The following is a 19,493-nucleotide window of genomic DNA, read 5'->3' as shown; positions in this document are numbered from 1 at the left end:
CGTCTGGCTCTTCATCTCTGTGGAAAGCACCTTGGAGGCGAATCGAAACCAACCCTCACAAAAAATTACTTGACATAGGTTTTTTAGTGAGTGGGGGGGTTGAAGCCTTTCATTTATGTTATATTTATTTTTACCATACATCTTGTTTGTTGGTCCACAGCCCCAAAAAGGGTCTGTAAAAGTTCTGGCCTGGACTGGAAATAGAAAGCTGCCGCATAGGAGAGGATGGAGTCCCAAAGGAGAAAATACGGATCAAGCCTGACCTCTAGTGGTGTTTTTCTGCCAATACAGCCAAATCCTGAGAATCTGTTACATGAACTTCCACTTCTAGTTCACAATACCAACAAACAATAATGCTAATAAATTAAAAAAAACACGTTTGAAATTTGTATTAAATTCTAGTTACCTTTCCTGAAAGAGCCCTGCTTTGCACTTGAACCTGCAGGTTTGTGAGATTGCCCAGACGTAAAGCATTTATTGTGCACCATGAGGTATTTAAACTCTGTCTGCTGCAACTTTATCATGAAGAAGGTTAATTAAACTTATTATATTGAGCGTAAAATTATTATTTTTTTCTGAATTTATGTAGCATCCATTGTGGTTCGACATTTTTTTTTACTGGTAAATCGATTGATATTGAAACTGAAAAGCTCACATTTCAATGTATAAGCACCAAAAAAGGACTTTTACTCACATTTTTCTCCATTACTCCATATATTTTTCAAAACAGGTATTGTTTTGACATAAAGTAAAAGCAATACAAAATCTTAAAATTTGTTACTAGTTTAGATTTATTTATTTGTTCTGAATTTATGATGTCATCTTTAGTTTTGTTTCTGATTTTTCAGTTAAAGGACACTAAAATGTGTGTCGTAGATTCTTTAATGCATTCGGTCTGGGAGAACTGATCATGTTGGAAAGTTAAACTAATTTAACAGAAAAAGTCCGGATTTTTGTTTAATCCTCAGCTGTACAAGGATTTTTCTTCTTTAACTTCGGATTTGGTCTTTTTTCTCCTCCTTTTTTCTTATTTTTATTTTTTTTTCTCCTCCTTTTTTATCCTCTTCTTCAGTTTTTGACGCAGTTGATCATGAGATCCTGATTGGCCGACTGGAACAAGGGGCGGGGCTCTCCGGGGAAGCCCTGCAGTGGATGCGGTCTTACCTTACTGACAGGTCTTTCTGTCTTAGAATGGGCCCTCACTCATCCACGTGTTACCCCTTGAAGTGGGGGGTCTCTTAGGGGTCAGTTCAGGGGCAATTGTTATTTTCTATTTACTTGCTGCCACTAGAACTACTGTTTCAAAAGCCTAAGGTGAATTTTCACCTTTATTATGCCGTCGACTGCCGGATTTATGTCGCCACATGTAAAGTTAACTCTCTTGGTCTAAATGAAAGCAAAACTGAGGTAATTGTGATTACCCCTAGTGGTTGAAAAAATCCTGGTCTTGATCACCTTTCTATTGCCCATTTTGAAAAGTCTGTGGTCACGAGCCTGGGTGTTGAACTCGATGCAGCTCTGAAGCTCGACCTCCAAATAAACACTTTGACCAGGTCCTGCTTTTTTCACATCTGGCTAGGATTAAGTCTTTTATATCAAAAATGAACCTTGACATTTTCACCCATGGCTTTGTGTTTTCATAACTAAAATTGGTGAAATACTTGCTTTATATTAAAATGTTGGTGTTTACTTTTAAGTCCCTAGCAGGTATTGCACCTTCTCATATCACCAGTCTGCTTTTAAAATATTCCCCCCTAAAGTCTTTTCGTTCCACTGACTAGTTTGTGGTAACGGTTCCCAGAACCAAACCTAAGTTTCATTGGGACGTTGCGTTTGCTGTGTTGTCTCCTAAACTATAGGATCAGTTGCCATCAGCAATTTGAGAGGTCACACTCTTGGAGAGTTTTAATAGAGAATTGTTCCTCCATTTCAGCGCTTTAGCATCTGCCTAGTCCTGTTATTATGCTGGTTTTATTCTGTTTTAAATTAGTTTTATGCTTTTTATTCTTTTCTAGTTATTCCTCTACAATGTTTTAATTTGGTTTTATGCTTTTAATTGTTTTATGTTTTTTGTTCTCTCTGTGTGGATCACTTTGGGCCTCCTTCGCTGCTGGAAGGTGCTTTATAAATACATAAATAAATGATGATGATTAAATTCAATATTGGTGGAGCCACAACCAGGGATATGAACAGACTGCAGTGTATTGTGCACTCAGCTGAGAAGGTGATTGGCTGCAGCCTTCCATCTCTCCAGGACCTATACGTCTCCAGGACCCGGGGGCGTGCAGGTCAGATAGGGCAGGAGGCTAAGGTCCATCTGGACCAGAACCTCACGACACAAGAACAGTTTCTTTCCCTCTGCAGTCAGACTCATGAACACTTTTTAACTCCTCCCCCCTTAAAATTTTCACTTATATGTCCTGTTACCAGTCAACTACCTGCACCTTGATCATCCTGTTTTGATCATTGTGTTATTTTTTATTTAGCTTACTGTTGTTCATTTTTATTCATAAGTGTTTTATGTGGCACATTGGCACTGCAGCAAATTCCTAGTCTGTGAAACTGTTTTGTTCACTGACAATGGCAATAAAAAAACCTTGAATTTTCTCGTTTCCAGTAACTTTTTTTTCTTCCAAAAAATGTTCAATTAAATCAGGAAATATTCTCCTCGTGTTATTTTATGGGATTCATGCAAGCAATCTCTCTCAATTTATTGATTCGATTTAATTTTCCAGTTAGAAATCCACATAGAAGATTTTAAAAGAATTGTAATGATCATTTTATGTTCAGGATTGCAGCGCTGAGACGTGAAAAGAAGAACCCTTAAAATTGTGATGAGTTTCTTTCAGTTCCTCTTTCAGACGCCTCATGAAGCTTCCCTTGATGCTTCTCGTCCTCGTCGCCCCATGCCTCACCTCCATCACCTCCTCCTTAATGCTCAGATGTCTCCACCTCTTTCACATAAAAAAACATGTTCTGTCAGGACATGTTGTTCAAAGTCTGACTCCCTCAGGGTGGAGCTCTGAGGTGTGTGCACTCCATTATTTCTGACTCATACCTGGGAGTTTTGGTGGAGCTATGACTCCTTTACTCTCAAAAAAATGTGTTTTTATTTATGCCAATGATAAACAGAAAAGGAGAGGAGCAGCATCTGAATGCAAACATTTAAATGCCAATCACTCCATTATTTTTACTTTTATTTTGTATATATAGTCAGAATTTTCCTCAAATGCTGAGATTATTTGTTATTATTTTTGTCTCCTTTAGGTATTTTTTTTACATAGGTTCAATTATAGAGCAAACAACTCCAAACTTTAAAAGCAAGAACTGTTTATTTCATAAAAATACATAAAACTACCAAAATAATTCTTCCAGCAGAGAAAAAAACTGTGAGATTTCCAGTGAATTTCTTCTTTAATACAGTATTTACAGTTATGAAAATAAAAAGAGTAAAAGATGATTATGTGTATCGGTGGAAAAAAACATTTAGTTTAGCTCAAAATTAGATTTTAAAACTATAATTTAGGGTATTTTCTTTACAAACTATTGTAGTCTTGCTTAAAATGTACTACAACAGGATAATTCTTTGGAAGTATTTCCTGTTTTCCAATAAAAACGTCTAATTCAGTTTACGTTTGAACATGATCGTTGCTTTACACAAACAGTTGGTACAACCAGACAAACCAGCAGAAGTAATTACTTAGTGAATAAAAAACAACAGAAGTTCAGGCACAACTGTCAAAGCAAATGAGGTGCTGTTCTTTTTTTGATTGAGAATACATGAAATGTGTGACGAAGAATGGATAGAATAAAAAAAAAAGTTTATTTTGGTCCCCTTTTAACTACAGTTCTAGCCAATAACTCGTTTAAAAATCGGAGGGATTGAGTTTGAACTAAAAAGAAAATAGTTTGTAAAGAATAAACTTCATTTACAACTTTAAATAGACGAATGAAAAGGAAGAGAATACCGCAAAAGAAAATAAACTTTCAGGCTAAACTTTTGCAGCTCAGAAGAAATTCATTTAAATTTGGAAAAGCGCCACTGCATCACATTTCTGATACCCAAACATTACACTGCAAAGCTAAAAGATATACGTATTTTTGGGAAAATATTTGTTTTTTCTCTTTTAAAACCAAAAATCTACACACAACTCAAAGATCTCCCATTTTCACCCCTTTAATATTTTAAAGTTCTTTTACCACATAAGAAAACACACAACAAGGTGCAAAAATGGCTGCTAAAGCCCTTTCTGATAACAGTGGATCCCTTTTACCTCAAGCAAAGGAGCACGTCCATCAAAGACAGTCTAGATCCAAACACAGGTCAGCATGGAGGACAACCTAACATTTGTGATGCAAATATCTATGGAAGAATTGCTTCTTTCTTCATTTTTCTTTAACGATATGTGTAAGAACCCAGTGGAACACTGGACTGCCATCTCTAAGATAAGAGCACTTGCGTGAGATAGCGTTTAAAAAGTTAGATAAAATAGCAAATATTTCTTGTGAAGTAAAAAAACCAAAACATTTTAGAGATAATTAGCTAATTTCAAAGAGAGCGTAGGGCGCTGGTCATGATCCAGTTTCCTCTGGGTTGCTTTGGTTGCTGAATTTACTGTAGAGCTTTGGTGAGAATGAGAGGAAGAGGAATCGGTTACCGGCCAGGCGAATTCTGTTGTCATTATGGTCGAGTGATAAAGTAGTTAATCTTTTTTTCGCCTCTCAGGTCATCTTCATACTGGGGCAGGCAGCAGAACAGGATGGAGCAGCCCAGGGTGAGGATGGTGGCCCCCCAGCCAAAACCGTAGGCCCAAGTGTAGAAGTACTGGCCCTCAAAAATGCGCTCATTGAAGTTGACAGGGTAGATGATCAGAGCAATAATCTGGATTACCACTGTAAAAAGAAACAGAGAAACAACAATTTAAAGACCCATTCTGATGAAAATGGTGGTTTTGATGTTTTTAACATGTTCTTGTGGGATTTTTCTGATGATGGACATATACAAAAAAAATGAAGATTATAACGGCCTTTCTGATTATTTGTGTTATTCGAAAGGTGGTGAATAAGGAGCAGACAAAAATGCTGTTGGAAAAAGGTTGTAGCAGTGACATAGAAGCAACAATCAGCAGGTAACAAGCTTCCTGTTCTGCTCCATTCTGATGCATCCACTTGTAGACAAATAGATCCGTGTACGTCCTTGTTTTCCTCGTCCGAGCTGGCATCTAACTCAAAACTGTACGGCTGGATTGCTCAGCTATTGCTCGCTATTTTTGTTGCACCGGTGATGTTAGGTTGGGGGTGTGAGGGCCTGTGACTGAAGGACGGGAAGTGGCGGCGGGCTTACTCCCCACCACATCTCAGAGGCGAATTTCCAACGAACTCCTGCCGCTCTGCAGAAACTATGTCCTAGAAAATGACAGGTTTTTTTATTTGAACTAAAAATGGCATAATCGTAATTAAAAGGCCATTGGAAACCTGTTTGAAACAGATCAAAAAGGGATTAAAGTGGAACTTTAACGAATCCCAGCATTTTCAACAGTAAAGTTACATTTAGTTTGGTCTAAACTAATAATCCAGAAGATTAACATGACTGATCAGTCAAAAAAACCAGCCCAGTCTGCAATTCTAACAACGGGGTGTGGGAAATAACTTCACATGAGAGTGTGAGGCTGGCGCACGGTGACAGAGTCTGTGGGAAGGAGGCCAGGATTTGCCTGCAGCCGTCGGTACAGATCATCCTCCGTCATCATTTGCAGACTATTATTCCTGAGAAGGGTGTGATGCCAGTTACACGATCAACTGAAAGAAACAAGACCAGACAACCCTTCCTTGTTGTGTTTGGTTTGGTGACGTTCGATTGAAATGAAACGACTCAAAAGCTGATATCAGACTTTCCGAATCGTGACATGAAAAGCCGGGAGTGTCTTCAAAAAACCAATGAGTCAGTAAAAAAAGACTAAATCAGCAAATATGACAATCATACAGTCATCGTCAGTCTTTATTTTTCTGCTTTTATCTCAGCCAAACTATCGCCCAAATCGTGTTTTTATTAAACGTGGCTCCTACCAGCACAGCTTTACATTATTCTGTCTAACCAAAGTCTCCCTTTCTGTTTAAACTTCAACCACTTAATCCACAAAAGTCTCCTTGTAGAAACAATTCCCTTTATGTGAGGCAATCTGCATGCAGCAAACAGCACAATCTTCTTATTAAAGTTTAATAATCTCATAAAATGCAGGATTTTCAAACCCATAAAAGGAAATATTAGCGTCAATTTTTGCCAGTTTCAACATTGCTTACAAAGTGCAGCAAATTTATACTTTTTTGTGCACAAAAACGAGTTACCATATTTTTTGCACTTTAAGACACACCTAAAATGTGACATCATTTTTTTCAAGAAATAACAGTGCATTATAATCTGCAGCACCTTATATATGGATTCCTGTTTACTAATGTGAAGTGTTTTTAAAGGTCAAAATGTCAGTCTGTTGTTTTTGTACGTGTTACAAACAAGATTGAGAGTTACAGGAATTGTGAATACCCTAATGTGGCTAACGTGAACTGTGTTACAAACGTGTTCTAGAGTCTGCTGGATTATAGTTTGGTGAGCTTTAAGACAAAATTCCAAAACAGACGTTCAGGAAATGTCACCCATGACCCGGTCGAAATTAATAACGCATTTGAAAACTTTTATAAAAACCTGTACACACCGCAGATCAATCCGTCAGAGCAAAGTATTGACTCATTTCTTAATAACGTAAACCTACCCAGGCTAAATGAGGATCAAATCACAAACTTAGATTCTCCGCTCTCGCCGTCTGAACTTCATGAAGCTCTGTTACTTATGCCTAATGGTAAAGCACCAGGGCCTGACGGCTTTCCTGCTGAGTTTTATAAAGAATTCTGGGAACAACTGGCACCAACATTTTATAAAACTGTCACATCTATTAATGAGAGCCAATCAATGCCACCTAACATGAACTCAGCCAACATAATTCTTCTTCTAAAACCAGACAAAGATCCCACTAGTCCTTCAAGCTATCGCCCTATTTCTCTAATCAATGCAGATGTAAAAATTATCTGCAAAGCACTAGCACAGAGAATAGAAAAAATCACTCCTCACATAATTCACTTCGACCAGACTGGATTCATCAAAGGCAGACACTCGGATGATAATGTCCGTAGACTAGTTAATATAATAGACTTTGCCACCATTAAAAACCAGGAAATGACGGTACTATCGCTGGATGCTGAAAAAGCCTTTGACAGAGTTAATTGGAAGTTCCTTATTGCTGCCCTCCATAAGTTTGGTTTTGGAGAAGCATTCATCAATTGGATCAAAATATTATATCACAACCCCAATGCATCAGTTAGAACTAATAAACAGACTTCAAACAGTTTTTTTCTTGGAAGAGGAACCAGACAGGGCTGCCCACTCTCTCCTTCTCTTTTTGCTATATTCATTGAGCCTTTAGCTGCAGCAATAAGACAGAATGAGAGCATTATAGGAATAAAAACCAAACACAGCCATCATAAAATTAGTCTTTATGCGGATGACATATTACTGTTTTTAAGGAATTTACATTCTGTAAATGAAACAGCAATGATCATAAATGAATTCTCCTCCATATCAGACTATTCCATTAATTGGAATAAGTCTGTTTTATTACCACTCAACAGGAATATGGAACAAAGACTCACAATTCCAGTTAAAACAGGAAATATCAAATATCTGGGTATCTACTTTTCCCCCAAACTATCAGAACTGGTGCAGCTAAACCACACCCCATTACTGAAAAGCATACAGGACGATCTAACACGCTGGACCAACCTGCCTTTGTCACTTATGGGCAAGGTAGCCACGGTTAAAATGAAAATCTTACCCAAAGTTAATTATCTCTTCTCAATGATTCCCACACAACCGCCATTAAAATGGTTCAAAACATTAGACTCATCCATATCAAGCTTTTTATGGAACAACAAACCTGCAAGAATTAGTCTAAAAACTTTAAAATCTGCAAAAAGCTGTGGAGGATTAGAACTACCTAATTTCCACAAATACTTTCTTGCAAATAGATTACAATATATCTTAAAATGGTTAAAAAATAATCCAGAAACCAACTCATGGTTAGACTTGGAACAGGTGTTATGTGGAAAGATCAACCTGTCACAGCTACCATTTATTAGCCAAACAGTTAAAAAACAGGATTGTTTCAAAAGCATTAATATAAATGCCACCTTAACAGCCTGGTGGGAATTTCTCAAAATATCAAAATCATCAATTCAACCGTGCAAAATGACACCCATCTGGAACAACCCGGACATCCTTATTAACAAAAAAATGATTCACTTCCCAGCTTGGCAAGCAGGGGGCATAAAACAACTAGAGCACGTAATTATTGATAGAAGATTCATAACCCCCCAGGAACTTCAAGACATACATGGAATAAATAACTTCTTGGAATATCAGCAACTTAAATCAAGTATTACTAAAAAGTATAAAATTAAAGACGACGATTTAAAGCTACCAGATGTAGTTACCACTCTGATTAATTTTTCAATGAATAGAACTCTCTCCAAAATTTACAAACTTTTATGTAATTTAGATAACAATATTGCCCTTCCAACAAAAAAATGGGATGCAGACTTGAGCATCAGCACAGATGAAAGCTTCTGGTCAGAACTTTGTCTAAACACCTTTAAACTGACAAAAAGTCCAAATCTGCAGCTAATCCATCTCAAAACTCTTCACAGAATTTACTACACTGGACAGAGGATGTTCAAGATGGGTCTCAGTAACTCAGACATTTGCGAGCACTGTGATAATAATCTACCCGACAGCTACATGCACGCACTGTGGTTCTGCACGCCTGTCCAGGCTCTCTGGCAGCAGGTATGTGCCGATTTATCAGTCTGGCTTAAGGTTTCAATCACTGCCTCACCGTCACTTTGTGTGCTTGGTGACATGAGTGCCATCGATATAGAAGAAGGATTAGCATCTATCATTTTCATAACTCTTTGTATTGCCAAAAAAACTATTTTAATAAATTGGAAAAACAAGAAAAATATAAACATAAGTCAACACAGAAATCTGCTGTTTGATCATATCAGCTTGGAAAAAATGTCAGCCCAAAGCTCAAGTAACTTTGAAAGAATTCAGTCTCTCTGGTCTCCTGTGGTTGACTCCATGACTTAGGGGGTGGAGGGTTTGGTCGTCGCTGCTCCTTGCCCTTCTGCCGTGGTTTGGGGTGGGGGTCGGGGCTTCCGGTGCCTGGCGGGGGCGGTGGGGGGCTCCGTTGGTCGGGGGGTCGGGTCCGGTGCCTGGGTGGGGCGGGCTGGGGCGCTGCGTGGTCCTCTGGGCTTGGGTGTGGGGGTGCGTGGTGGGGGGGTGGGGTGGTGGTCTGGCTTGGCTTGGGGGGGTGGTCCCTTTGCCTGTGCTGGGGGGGGTTGGCGGGGGGCCCTGCTCGGGTGGGGGGGGCCCAGCGGCGCCGGATGGGCTGCCCATCTGCACCTGGGGCTGGGATCAGCCCTTCCCTGGCTCTGGGACGGGACGGGACAACCCTCTCGGGGCCCCCGGTCGCTCTGGGTGTCACCCGCTTCGGCTGCGGGGTCTGGGGTGGGGTGGGGTGGGGGGCTTGTCGGCCCTGTCCTGTGGGGGGCGTTCTGGGGGGGAGGGGGGGCCCATTATTAGTACGGGTCGGGGGGGGCTAGCGGGTCGGGGTCTCCGCTGAGGCAATCAGTGGTTGCCTCGGCCAGTTGGCCTCCTCGGTCCCGTCGAGGCCTGACCAGAGCTCTTCTAGGGCCGGCGTCTGGGGGTGGGGGCCTGGGCTTGCTCCGGGGGGGGGCGACGCTTTCTGGCTCCTCTCTCTCTCTGTGGGGTGGGTGGTGCCGGGCCTGGGGTGTCGGCGCCTCCGGGGGTGGGCCCCTGGGCTGGGTGGCCCTGGCCCCTTTGCTGGGGGTGGGCTGGGGGACGGCTGTTTGACCACCGGGGGACAGTCTACCAGCTGTCCCCAACTTACCCCCTTCCTTATATAACCTCATATTAGGGTGAGGGGGTGGGGGGTCTAGCCTGCGATGCGCCTTGGGGGGGGGGCTACTTGGGAGTGGCCCCCCTCCTATGGTTGCCGTATGGAGTGGGCCCCCCCTCTTTCGGTTTTATTTGCACCTTAGACATGTAGGGTCCTTGGTAGGGGGGGTGCTTGGACATCACTGCAAGCAAGCAGCAGATGTCCTCCTGGCACCCTACCCGCCAATTTTAACCGCACCTTAGACATTTAGGGCCCCTTGGTGTGGAGGGTGAGGGGACATCACTGTGAGTAATCAGGAGATGTCCCCTTAGTGCCCTACTCGCCAATTTTAACTGCACCCCCCTTAGTACACACACCCCTCCCCCTTCAATATATACATTCAAACATAAACACACACACATGCACACAAACACCCTCTCAAACACCCATACACGCACACACATTTTACAAGGAAGGTGGGACCTGGGTCCATCTGTCCCCTACCCCTTCCCTGGTGGGGGGTGCGGGCCTCTTGGCGATGGCGGCCGTGTCCCTTGGGTGCCGGCTCCCTGGGCCCGGCGGTGCTCTCTCCGCACGGTGGGGGGGTTCATATTACACCTGAGCCGGGGGTGTTCGTGTCCCTGGGGGGTGGGTCCTGGTCCTTGCCCCTGGACGCTGGGCCCCGCCAAACTTCCAACATGGCCGAGCCTGGTCGGGCCATATTTATAACATCCCTTGTGGGCCGCCCTTTTTTCCCCGGGGTTCCCCCCTCCTGGGCGGGGGCGGCGGGCCCCTGCCTTGCTCCTACCTGGACCAACCGTGGGCCGGGTGGGTGGCTGCCTGGAGTGCGGAGCGGGTCTCCCTTGGGGGGTCCTGGCTCGTACCTGGGGTCGGGGCGGGGGGATGCCCGGAACTCCTGGGTGGTGGTGGGGTGCTCGTCTGGGGCTGTGGGCGTCCCTCTCCGGTGGGGCCCTGCGTTGGGCTCTTCCGGCGCGGCGGGGGGCTGCTTTCCTGGCTGGGCTGGGGCGGCGCTCTCTTTCCCTCTACGCCTCCCTGCTCTCTGGCTCTGGGGGCCTCGCGGCGGTCCTGCTGGCCCTGGCCTGGGTGGCGGTCTTGGTCGCCCGGGGGGCGGTTGTTCCCTGCCTGTTCCCGTGTGGCGTTGGGGGGGCTCCGGCTGCCGCTGCTGCTGCGGCGGGGGTATGGGTGTGGGGGTGGCTGGGCGCTCCTCCTCCTTCTTTTCACATTCCACCATCCATTTTAGAAGGACATAAACACTCACCTGAGCACAGGTGTTAGCTCACCTTTGCACTAATAGTTTGCATGATTGAATGAAAGATTTCACACTAGTTGGTTTAAAGGCATAGGTATGCGTTCGTGAACACTATCTGTTTTGTGTGCATGTTGACATGTGGACATTTTTGCGGCTAGCAGGTGTGTTGATAATATTTGAGTGTGTGTGAACAGGCCCCGCCCTTTTTGTACTACATTTGAACCGTACCGTAACGATAAACAACCAGTAAACCTGCCTGCTCTATGCTGCTTCATGGTCTTACCCCCCTTCCCCTCCTATTATCACCCTCCTACCCCCCCCTCTCTCTAACGTCCCTCTCTCTTCTTCCCCTCTTTCCTTTTCCGTCCGGTCCAACACCAAAGATTTTCAAACATGATTGAAATTAATAAAGTTTGGCCTCAATTACAAAAGGGGTTTATTCAGACATACCTTTGGTTTGTCTGAAGATGAATAACCCCTCTTGTTAAAATAAAATATGTCCAACACAAGAGGCCCTCAGCTCTCATCTGTTTGCCTAGCTGTTGGACAGGACAAGTTAAAAAAAAAAAAAATAAAAACAGACGTTCACTGACAGTGCACCCTGTAATCTGGTGCGATCTGGTAATTACACATTCATTAAAACAAACATGCTCATGTGAACAGCGTTTTTAGAAATAAGCGATCAATAAGAAATGCCCAGGATCAGGGCAGAACCAGAACCATTTCCTGTAGAGCAAAACTAAGCCAAGCCTCAGCCATCGCAGAGAACGTGAGCTAACTTACCAACAATAGCCAGCACTGTTGCTGTGCCATACATGCAACCAACATCAATATTGCACATGGACACCACGGCTATGATGAAGGCTATGATGAGGAGGATGAGGCCGATGATCATCAGAGCAGCAACAGCCTGGGCCCATGCTGGGGACACAAAAAATAAACACAAAAGAATTTTAAAACACGGGAATGTCACCGTTTTAGAGGAAAACTCCACTTTTTGAGGCTTTTGCAGTTCAATGAATCAGAGATTTGTATTCAAGGAGGAAAATACTGCAAACTGTTGCCCCAGGAACATCTTTGACCTCTCTCTGCATGCAGATCCTGTATTTTTGGCATTTAGAAAAGCAGCCGTTTGTCGTGCCAAACCTACTTTTTCCTCTGATTATTGTTTTTTTTTAGTTTAGAGATAATGTTCTTCTAAAAAAAAGATGCTTTCATTGAGTTGTTTCAACAACAAAGAACCGCACAGCTTGAGCATATGTTGTGTAATAACCTCCATGAGTAAAAGTTGGAGTTTTTAGGTAGGTTACCTTTGTTTTCTGGATTCCTTGAGACCTTTCAAAAGTGAAAAAAACTTTCTCAGCAACAACATAAACTCACTGGGAAAGCACGAAAGAATGTGTCCCTGCTGCCACCACACCCAAACCTCAGTGTGACTCCGAGACAAAAAGACAAACAAAATACACAAACCGCCTCTATATAAATTGTTCCATATTTTTCAAGCAAAAACAAGTTACATTTCCTGATCTATGCTCAGACATAGAATAAGACATGCATAGTAACCCTATTTTTCAAGCAAAAACATGTTAAATTTCCTGATCTATGCTCAGACATAGAATAAGACATGCAGAGTAGTGTGCGCTGAAAGCGTCAGTCATCATTTTGGGTGTTAAAGTTTTTGCATTTTGAAGACTAATGCGAATTAATCCTAAATGTTTCCCAACAGACCAGCTCACATAGTTGACTTTCAACACACCCAACCTGACAATGCCGGTACGGTCAACACCCTTGAATTATTAAAAACCACTTGAGCTCAGGCGGGTGTGTGTTTGGGAAATGTTTGTTCAGCAAATGAACGAGTTAGGCAGGTTTAACTCTTGCACACAGCTAATTTGCATGCAAGCTCTTCCACTTTTCTTCAAAACAGACTTGATTATGCAGACATGAAAGAAGTTACATGGAGTTTGTTTGTTTCTTTTATCCCAAATTGTTGTCACAGGGTGACTTTCAGGTCTGAGTGACTTCAAATTATCAGCAGGTACTTGAACGCAGCATTATGTCCAGCAGCACAAAACATGAAGTTCTATAAAAATTCTGTTTCTATATTCTGTTACCATATTCTGCGCTACTTTTAAATAAACTGTTTAGTAACCATGGAAACAACCAGCACAATGAGGATTGTGTGTAAAGAATAGAATGGAACAAACCTACGTATGTTGATCCCACAGAGGGAAAATTAGCTTGTTACCATAGCTCTTTTAAAAATAGCAGATATGAAATATATAACTAAACTAAAAATACACTTAAAATGTAATAACAATTATTACTATGAAGATTATCGAACAGAAAACAATAAAATATGTTCACTATGATGCTCAGCTGATGAGTAATGAACAAAAGTTTTAATGATTTGTTACAGTTAGTTTCTAAACCTAAAAATACCAAATAGAACAAACATCAAACATAAAACCTATACAGAACCTTGTTCTTTAGACTTCATTTTATAAATGACTGAAAGGCTTGTTGGAGCAATTTTATGAGTTTTTGTCAAAAATATTTTTTGTCAATGTTTTTGCCTTAAAAACCACAGGAGAATTTGATTACATTTATCTAAAATGATCTCGTATTTTTCATTCTGTGCACATTTTTAACTCAGTTTGAGAAACTCCTTGAGAAAAAAAGTAAAAAGAAAGAAAAACAATTTCTGTGTTTTATGAAATCGAATTAAAAAACTGTAAATCCTTTGCTTAGAATAAAAAAAAGGGCTTTGCATGGAGGATTCAGTTTTTCCAAACCACAATTATTTAACTCTTTCTCTCTGTCATTATGCAGGCAGTTGTCTTATAGGTTGAATCACTGCACGTGGACTCATTGTCTTCTCTTATTGAAACTCATCCAAGTGGTTTCATCAGAATCAAGCTGGATAATATCCTTCTGAAAGGTGACATGACCATTAGAAACAGTTCATTTCAAATACAAGTGGAACGCCGCCCTCCATAGATTTCAAGACTTGCCAAAACTTGCAAACTTTGGTGATGCAGCTCTCAGGTTTAGACCTGCTGAGGTGTGTTTGCTTGCTGGATATGTATCTAATTTAATGACATGTATGTGTTCTGTTGCTTTCATAGCAACAGTCATAGTAAAAAGCCATGTGTGAGAACTGAAGCAGCCAATCACTATCATCCAGCTGTTTAGCAGCTGGATGATAGTGATTGGCACTTCATTATTAACAATAACGTGAATTCTACAAACTTTCTTTCCTTTATCGATTCCAAACTGCTTTGAAAGGCCACATGGAGTCTGGATCTAAACCTGAGGTCACTCCGAACCTTCTGACCCGAGTTGAAGACATTAAAGACAATAAGGCTGAGGATTCGCATAACAACTGCCTTCATTGCGGCTGGAAGGGATCCAACCCAACCCAACTGTCTGCCATCTCCTCAAAGAGGCTTACCAGCATTCTTGCCAGCCCAGCAGTGCTAGTGACAAGAACACAGCAACACCGTTTCAGTTCACATCATAAATCCTGCTCCTGTCGTGGGGATTTTCCTCCTCTGGTCTCTCTACTATAGTTTTCTGTCAACTCAGGGATTCTACAACTAGTATTTGTTTTCTCATTAAATCATTTTGCCTTTATCTGTCAGCCATTTGGGCCAAAAAACTGAAATTATATCCTGTTATTTGTTTTCATATGGTTTCCTGTTGTTTTATTTCTTCGCTTTATAGCTAAACATTCAAATTATTACATAATTATGTAGGCAAAAGCTGCAGAGAAGCTCTTTTTTGTTAGCATTTTATGCTGAAAATGTTTGTATTTTAAAGAAATAAATTTAGTTTATGTATGATAGTTCACATTAGAATATCTTAATCTTGAAGGCTACTTCTAAAGTGAGGCCCTGACTAAGTCAATCAAGTACAAGTACAAATACTCCTCAGATTACTGATATAGTTTGTTTTTGTGGGGTGTTTTGCCTGCAAAACACCTGTCTTCCATGGGTTTTTTCCACCCAAACAGGAGCTAAAAGTGTCCTTATCAACAGCGGAGCTCCATGTAGGGAGTCCACACAGACTCGAGTCTGTTCTCACACACTCTTCATCACTTTGGAGTGCCACTGAGTTACATGTGTGTGACCAGATTTCTCCACCAAAGGACAAACTCATTCTCCGAGTATTTATGAACAGCTTTGTGTGAATGAGAGGGTCATTTTAAAATGTTACTGTAAACTGCCCCTTGGTGTGAATGTGAGTGTGCATGGGTGTGTGATTGTGGCCCTGCGACAGACTGGTGACCTGTTCAGGGTGTCCCCTGCCTTCACCCATGACTGGCTGGGATAGGCTCCGGCAGCCCATGACCCCGAAAGGGATAAATTGGACTAGAAAATGAATGGATTAATGAATGTTTGAAGTGCTGTGAAAAAGAAAACCATGTTTAATGCGCGAAACCCACATTCCTTACTGTGGTTCACCTCAGGCAATTGTAACTGACATGACTTGGTAAAAGCAGGCTTTTGATTGAACGTCTCCTTGTTTGAATCGCATGTACCGTACATTATATTGCAAAGACAGCAGAGAACGCAACAAAAAGAGAAATGAAAAAAGTTTGCCGTAAATCAATAATCGACAACCTGATCTGTTTTCAACCCTGTAGCACTATCGCCAGGTGACTTTCACACGAGCAAAACTATTTACATGAATTTCAATATGTCGCGTTGTTTTTAGGAACTTCCTATGCTTTTCCTTTTCATTTTGTTACACATGCCACAGTAGAAAATAAAAGAAAACCACTCTCAATTTTCACGTTTTGATCTATGTTTCGTGACAAGCACTTTTTGTTGGGTATATTATATCGAGTAAAAATGACCCAGCAAAAGGGATGGTGTAACTTTTTATAGCACAAGTGTTCTAGGGTTAACCAATAACGCTGCTAGTCTCAGAAGCAGATCGATTTTTGATACATGTTTGCTTCATCTACTTTAGAGGAGAGGCATTCTTTCATATTATAAGTAATGATATTGTCATATGTTTGATGGAGTGTTAATACTGATTGTATTGATTCATATCAACATTATAATTTTTTTATGAATGTTATTCTAATGAATCCCTAAACTCATGCTGCTGACTATGCAGGAGCAGAGATGTGATCAACTCTTCAAAAGTTTTCCCAAGCTAAGTTTGGAAACTTGTGCGCACGCGCAGTTCGAATAAAATATATTTCATTTAGTTGAAATATTTAGAAATCTTGTTTTTACTGCGCATGCGTTGCATGAACACGCGATATTTTTACTTCTTCTGTGTCGTTTTTACATTCTCGGAGACTTTAAAAAGCCTTTTCTCGAAGAGAATGGCACCCAGAGAGTGAAAGTTTGTTCCACTGAGTGGGTGAGTGTTTCTCCGGCCTGCCTCCTAGTTCCTCCAGCCTGGGTTTCTCTCTTATCGCTCCCTACTGAGATCCCTGTTTATGTGAGCTGGACACTTACGAAAGTCCATGAGGCTCCTGCTGTCCCAGTTGCCCCCGCGGCCGCGCCACTCGTTCCACATGTTGGCGTAGTGGGTCTTGGCGTCCTCGTCCTCCACCCATCCCGATTTGGCGGCGATGGCGATGATGTCAAAAATAATAGCGAACAACAGCAGCAGGGGAACGATCCACCTGCAGCGGGGGAAGGCGAGCCCACAGCGAAACATGTCCGGCGATCAGATGCGTAGAGGAGCGGGATGGAAGTCTGTACACGGCGGTTCCTGCACTCAACTAAACAGCCGGAATCAAAAAGCCAACAGATAAGAGTCAATGGCCCCACCCGAGAGAGAAATGCAGACTTCAACCTGGCTGGGACCCGGAGGGCTGGGCTTGTTTAGCCATAAACTCAGAGCCCTTCCCCGCTCGATGTGTCAAATTACACCGAGGTCACTGAGACTGCCAGAGTTATTCAACAAGTTCCGACGTCACTTCCTAGAAAGAAACTTGAATAGAAAACTTTGTCATTTTTGTTTATTTATTTGAACGTTTTGAGTTGAAAAAGACGGTGCATGCAATAAGAATAAAGGCTGAATAGAAAACAAAGTAAATAAATCGAGAGAGCAGGATATACACCAGGTTGGCCATAAGATGGCAGCAAAGCTCAGTCGAGAAAACTCAAACCAAACTTACTCAAACAAGTCATAGTAGTAGGTTTAGGGGCTGTCATCTGGATTTAGTTTTTAAAGTTAGAAGACGTTTCACCTCTTATCCAAGAGGCTTTGTCAATTCTGATTTAGCTGGTAAAAGAGCTGGTATATATGTGCTCATGGGGGAGGAGTCAGACCTAAATATTGGATGGTATCATCAACTCATTCATCCATCAACCAGAATGAATGAGAGTCTTCATAGACTGTTTGGATTGAGGGATGGTAGTTTTTTTTTTACTAAACCGTAAAAATTACGTTCCATCACAGCGGAAAAGACACATATGAGGGCAGCTAAAACTGATCAAACATCATTCCAGTCCAATATGTAGAAACACTTTGAATTCTGCAAAGACGTGATCATACAGTGTAGCAGAATGTTCTAATAATGTTCCGTCAGTATTATTTTGATGTGTAAAAACAACAGTAGGGTGAACTTTATAAACCTAAAATTTGTTTGTTCACATATTTAATTTTACTTGATTGTGTTTCAAGAAACGCAAAGAATCTGGAAAACTTCACCTTCACTTTTCAGTAATCAGGTTTTTATCTCTGAGTCACACTGGTTGAATTTTTGGCTAAAGATGTCTTGGATCGATTTTATGTCAGTGAATCGGATTGTTCAAGATGAACTAAAGGTGACTATGAATCCTATCGCCATCCACTAATTATGATATGAATCGAATTGTCGTTAAAATGAATTGTAACACCCATAATTAGGAATGATTAAGATCTACATCAGATTTCTTGAACTCTTGAACTCTATACAGAATTTTATTTTTTAAATGTCTTAAGTTTTGGTTGAAAGGTAATTTAACTGATTCTATCTTTGACTTGTTTAAACGCGAGGGGCTTTAAATCTTATTTTCTCACCTTTAAAGATGTGCCTTTGATGTGCCAACGTTTTTATTTGACTTTTTTTTTAAATGAAAAAATAATTATTCTTCCTTGGCACTAACCCTTTCCTAAAATGCATGACTTTTCTTTTGCTAGATACCTTAACACATAAGTAGCACAACCCTGGGAGGAAACGGCTGTGAAGAACTGAGCAGACATCTTGTATTTTTGTGGATGTGTTTTAAAGTCGGCATCTTTTTACCACAAGAAACAAAAATAATCACAAACATTTTAAGTTGGTGGAACATTTGCTCTCTCTGCTTCACCACTCATGTAATCCTCTCTGTACATCTAATTTTAAATTTGATCTCTAAATGTTCCCTGACAGAGAGTAAGAATTCCTAAATGATGTCCATATTGTTCTTTCTGATTGTTCCCTTCAGCTTATCAAGAAAGATAAACCCCTCTTGAGATGCTGCTTTTTCATTTGCACCAACATTCTTTAAGTCTCTTTTTAATGTACTAACTGTACTAACTGCACGACAGCTGGTATCTCTGACAAAATACGACAGAGGAGACCTTTCATTGCATCTGTTTGGAGGTGAGGTTATTATCCATCCTGAAAAACTATCTCAACACCCTCTTTCCTTAATACTGTATCACCTGGGTATCCATTCCTTTGAGCAGTTGTAACCTCACAAAAGTCCTACTTAAGAACTGAGAAGTGGTGTTTGACCCATCTTTGGTGATTAATGACTTTAGTGTTTTGCTGTTTCACAAGTTGATGTGGTGACGTTTTGCAGGTCTGTGGTCTTTGGTGTGTGCAGGGGAAACAATGACTGTTGCAGAGCTGTGCCAACCAGTGTTGTGCAAGCTACTTCCAAACTACAATATACCATAGATTACTGTTTGTTTGTTTTTTTCAAAACTGCACATGAATTTTTTTTAGCTACTTTCTGTATAATGCAGATTAGAAGACAGGAATGGAAAGAGATCAATTTACTGCAAAGTATTTTTCATTTTTCGAGGCAGGATGTGGTTTAATAATGACTACAAACTGTATTGTTCACTTTTGGTAAAGTAAAAGCATTGAATGCAGAATTGGAGGAGCAACCCTCAGCTTTAGTCAGTGAAGTTAATAAGAATAGAAATGTAGGCTACGTATTTTGAAAATAAAGGATAACAGAGACCAAACAGAACCTTAGGTCTGTGCGCCTCAG

General features: G+C 41.3%; 1 protein-coding gene across 1 annotated transcript; it reads right to left on the bottom strand.

Moving 5' to 3' along the window:
- Positions 1–3,313: 3,313 nt before the first annotated feature.
- Positions 3,314–17,194, bottom strand: perp (p53 apoptosis effector related to pmp22). The gene is made up of 3 exons (XM_004077054.5): positions 16,755–17,194; positions 12,061–12,198; positions 3,314–4,893 (listed from the first exon to the last, which is right to left on the bottom strand). Exons 1-3 carry the CDS (start codon positions 16,957–16,959, stop codon positions 4,682–4,684), a joined length of 555 nt encoding a protein of 184 aa, XP_004077102.1. The 5' UTR covers positions 16,960–17,194; the 3' UTR covers positions 3,314–4,681.
- Positions 17,195–19,493: the final 2,299 nt, after the last annotated feature.

The sequence above is a fragment of the Oryzias latipes genome, chromosome 15 (assembly GCF_053564925.1).
Source record: "Oryzias latipes strain Hd-rR chromosome 15, Olatipes_Hd-rR_3.1".
Classification (NCBI taxonomy): domain Eukaryota; kingdom Metazoa; phylum Chordata; class Actinopteri; order Beloniformes; family Adrianichthyidae; genus Oryzias; species Oryzias latipes.
This window is presented reverse-complemented; position numbering and strand designations above follow the sequence as displayed.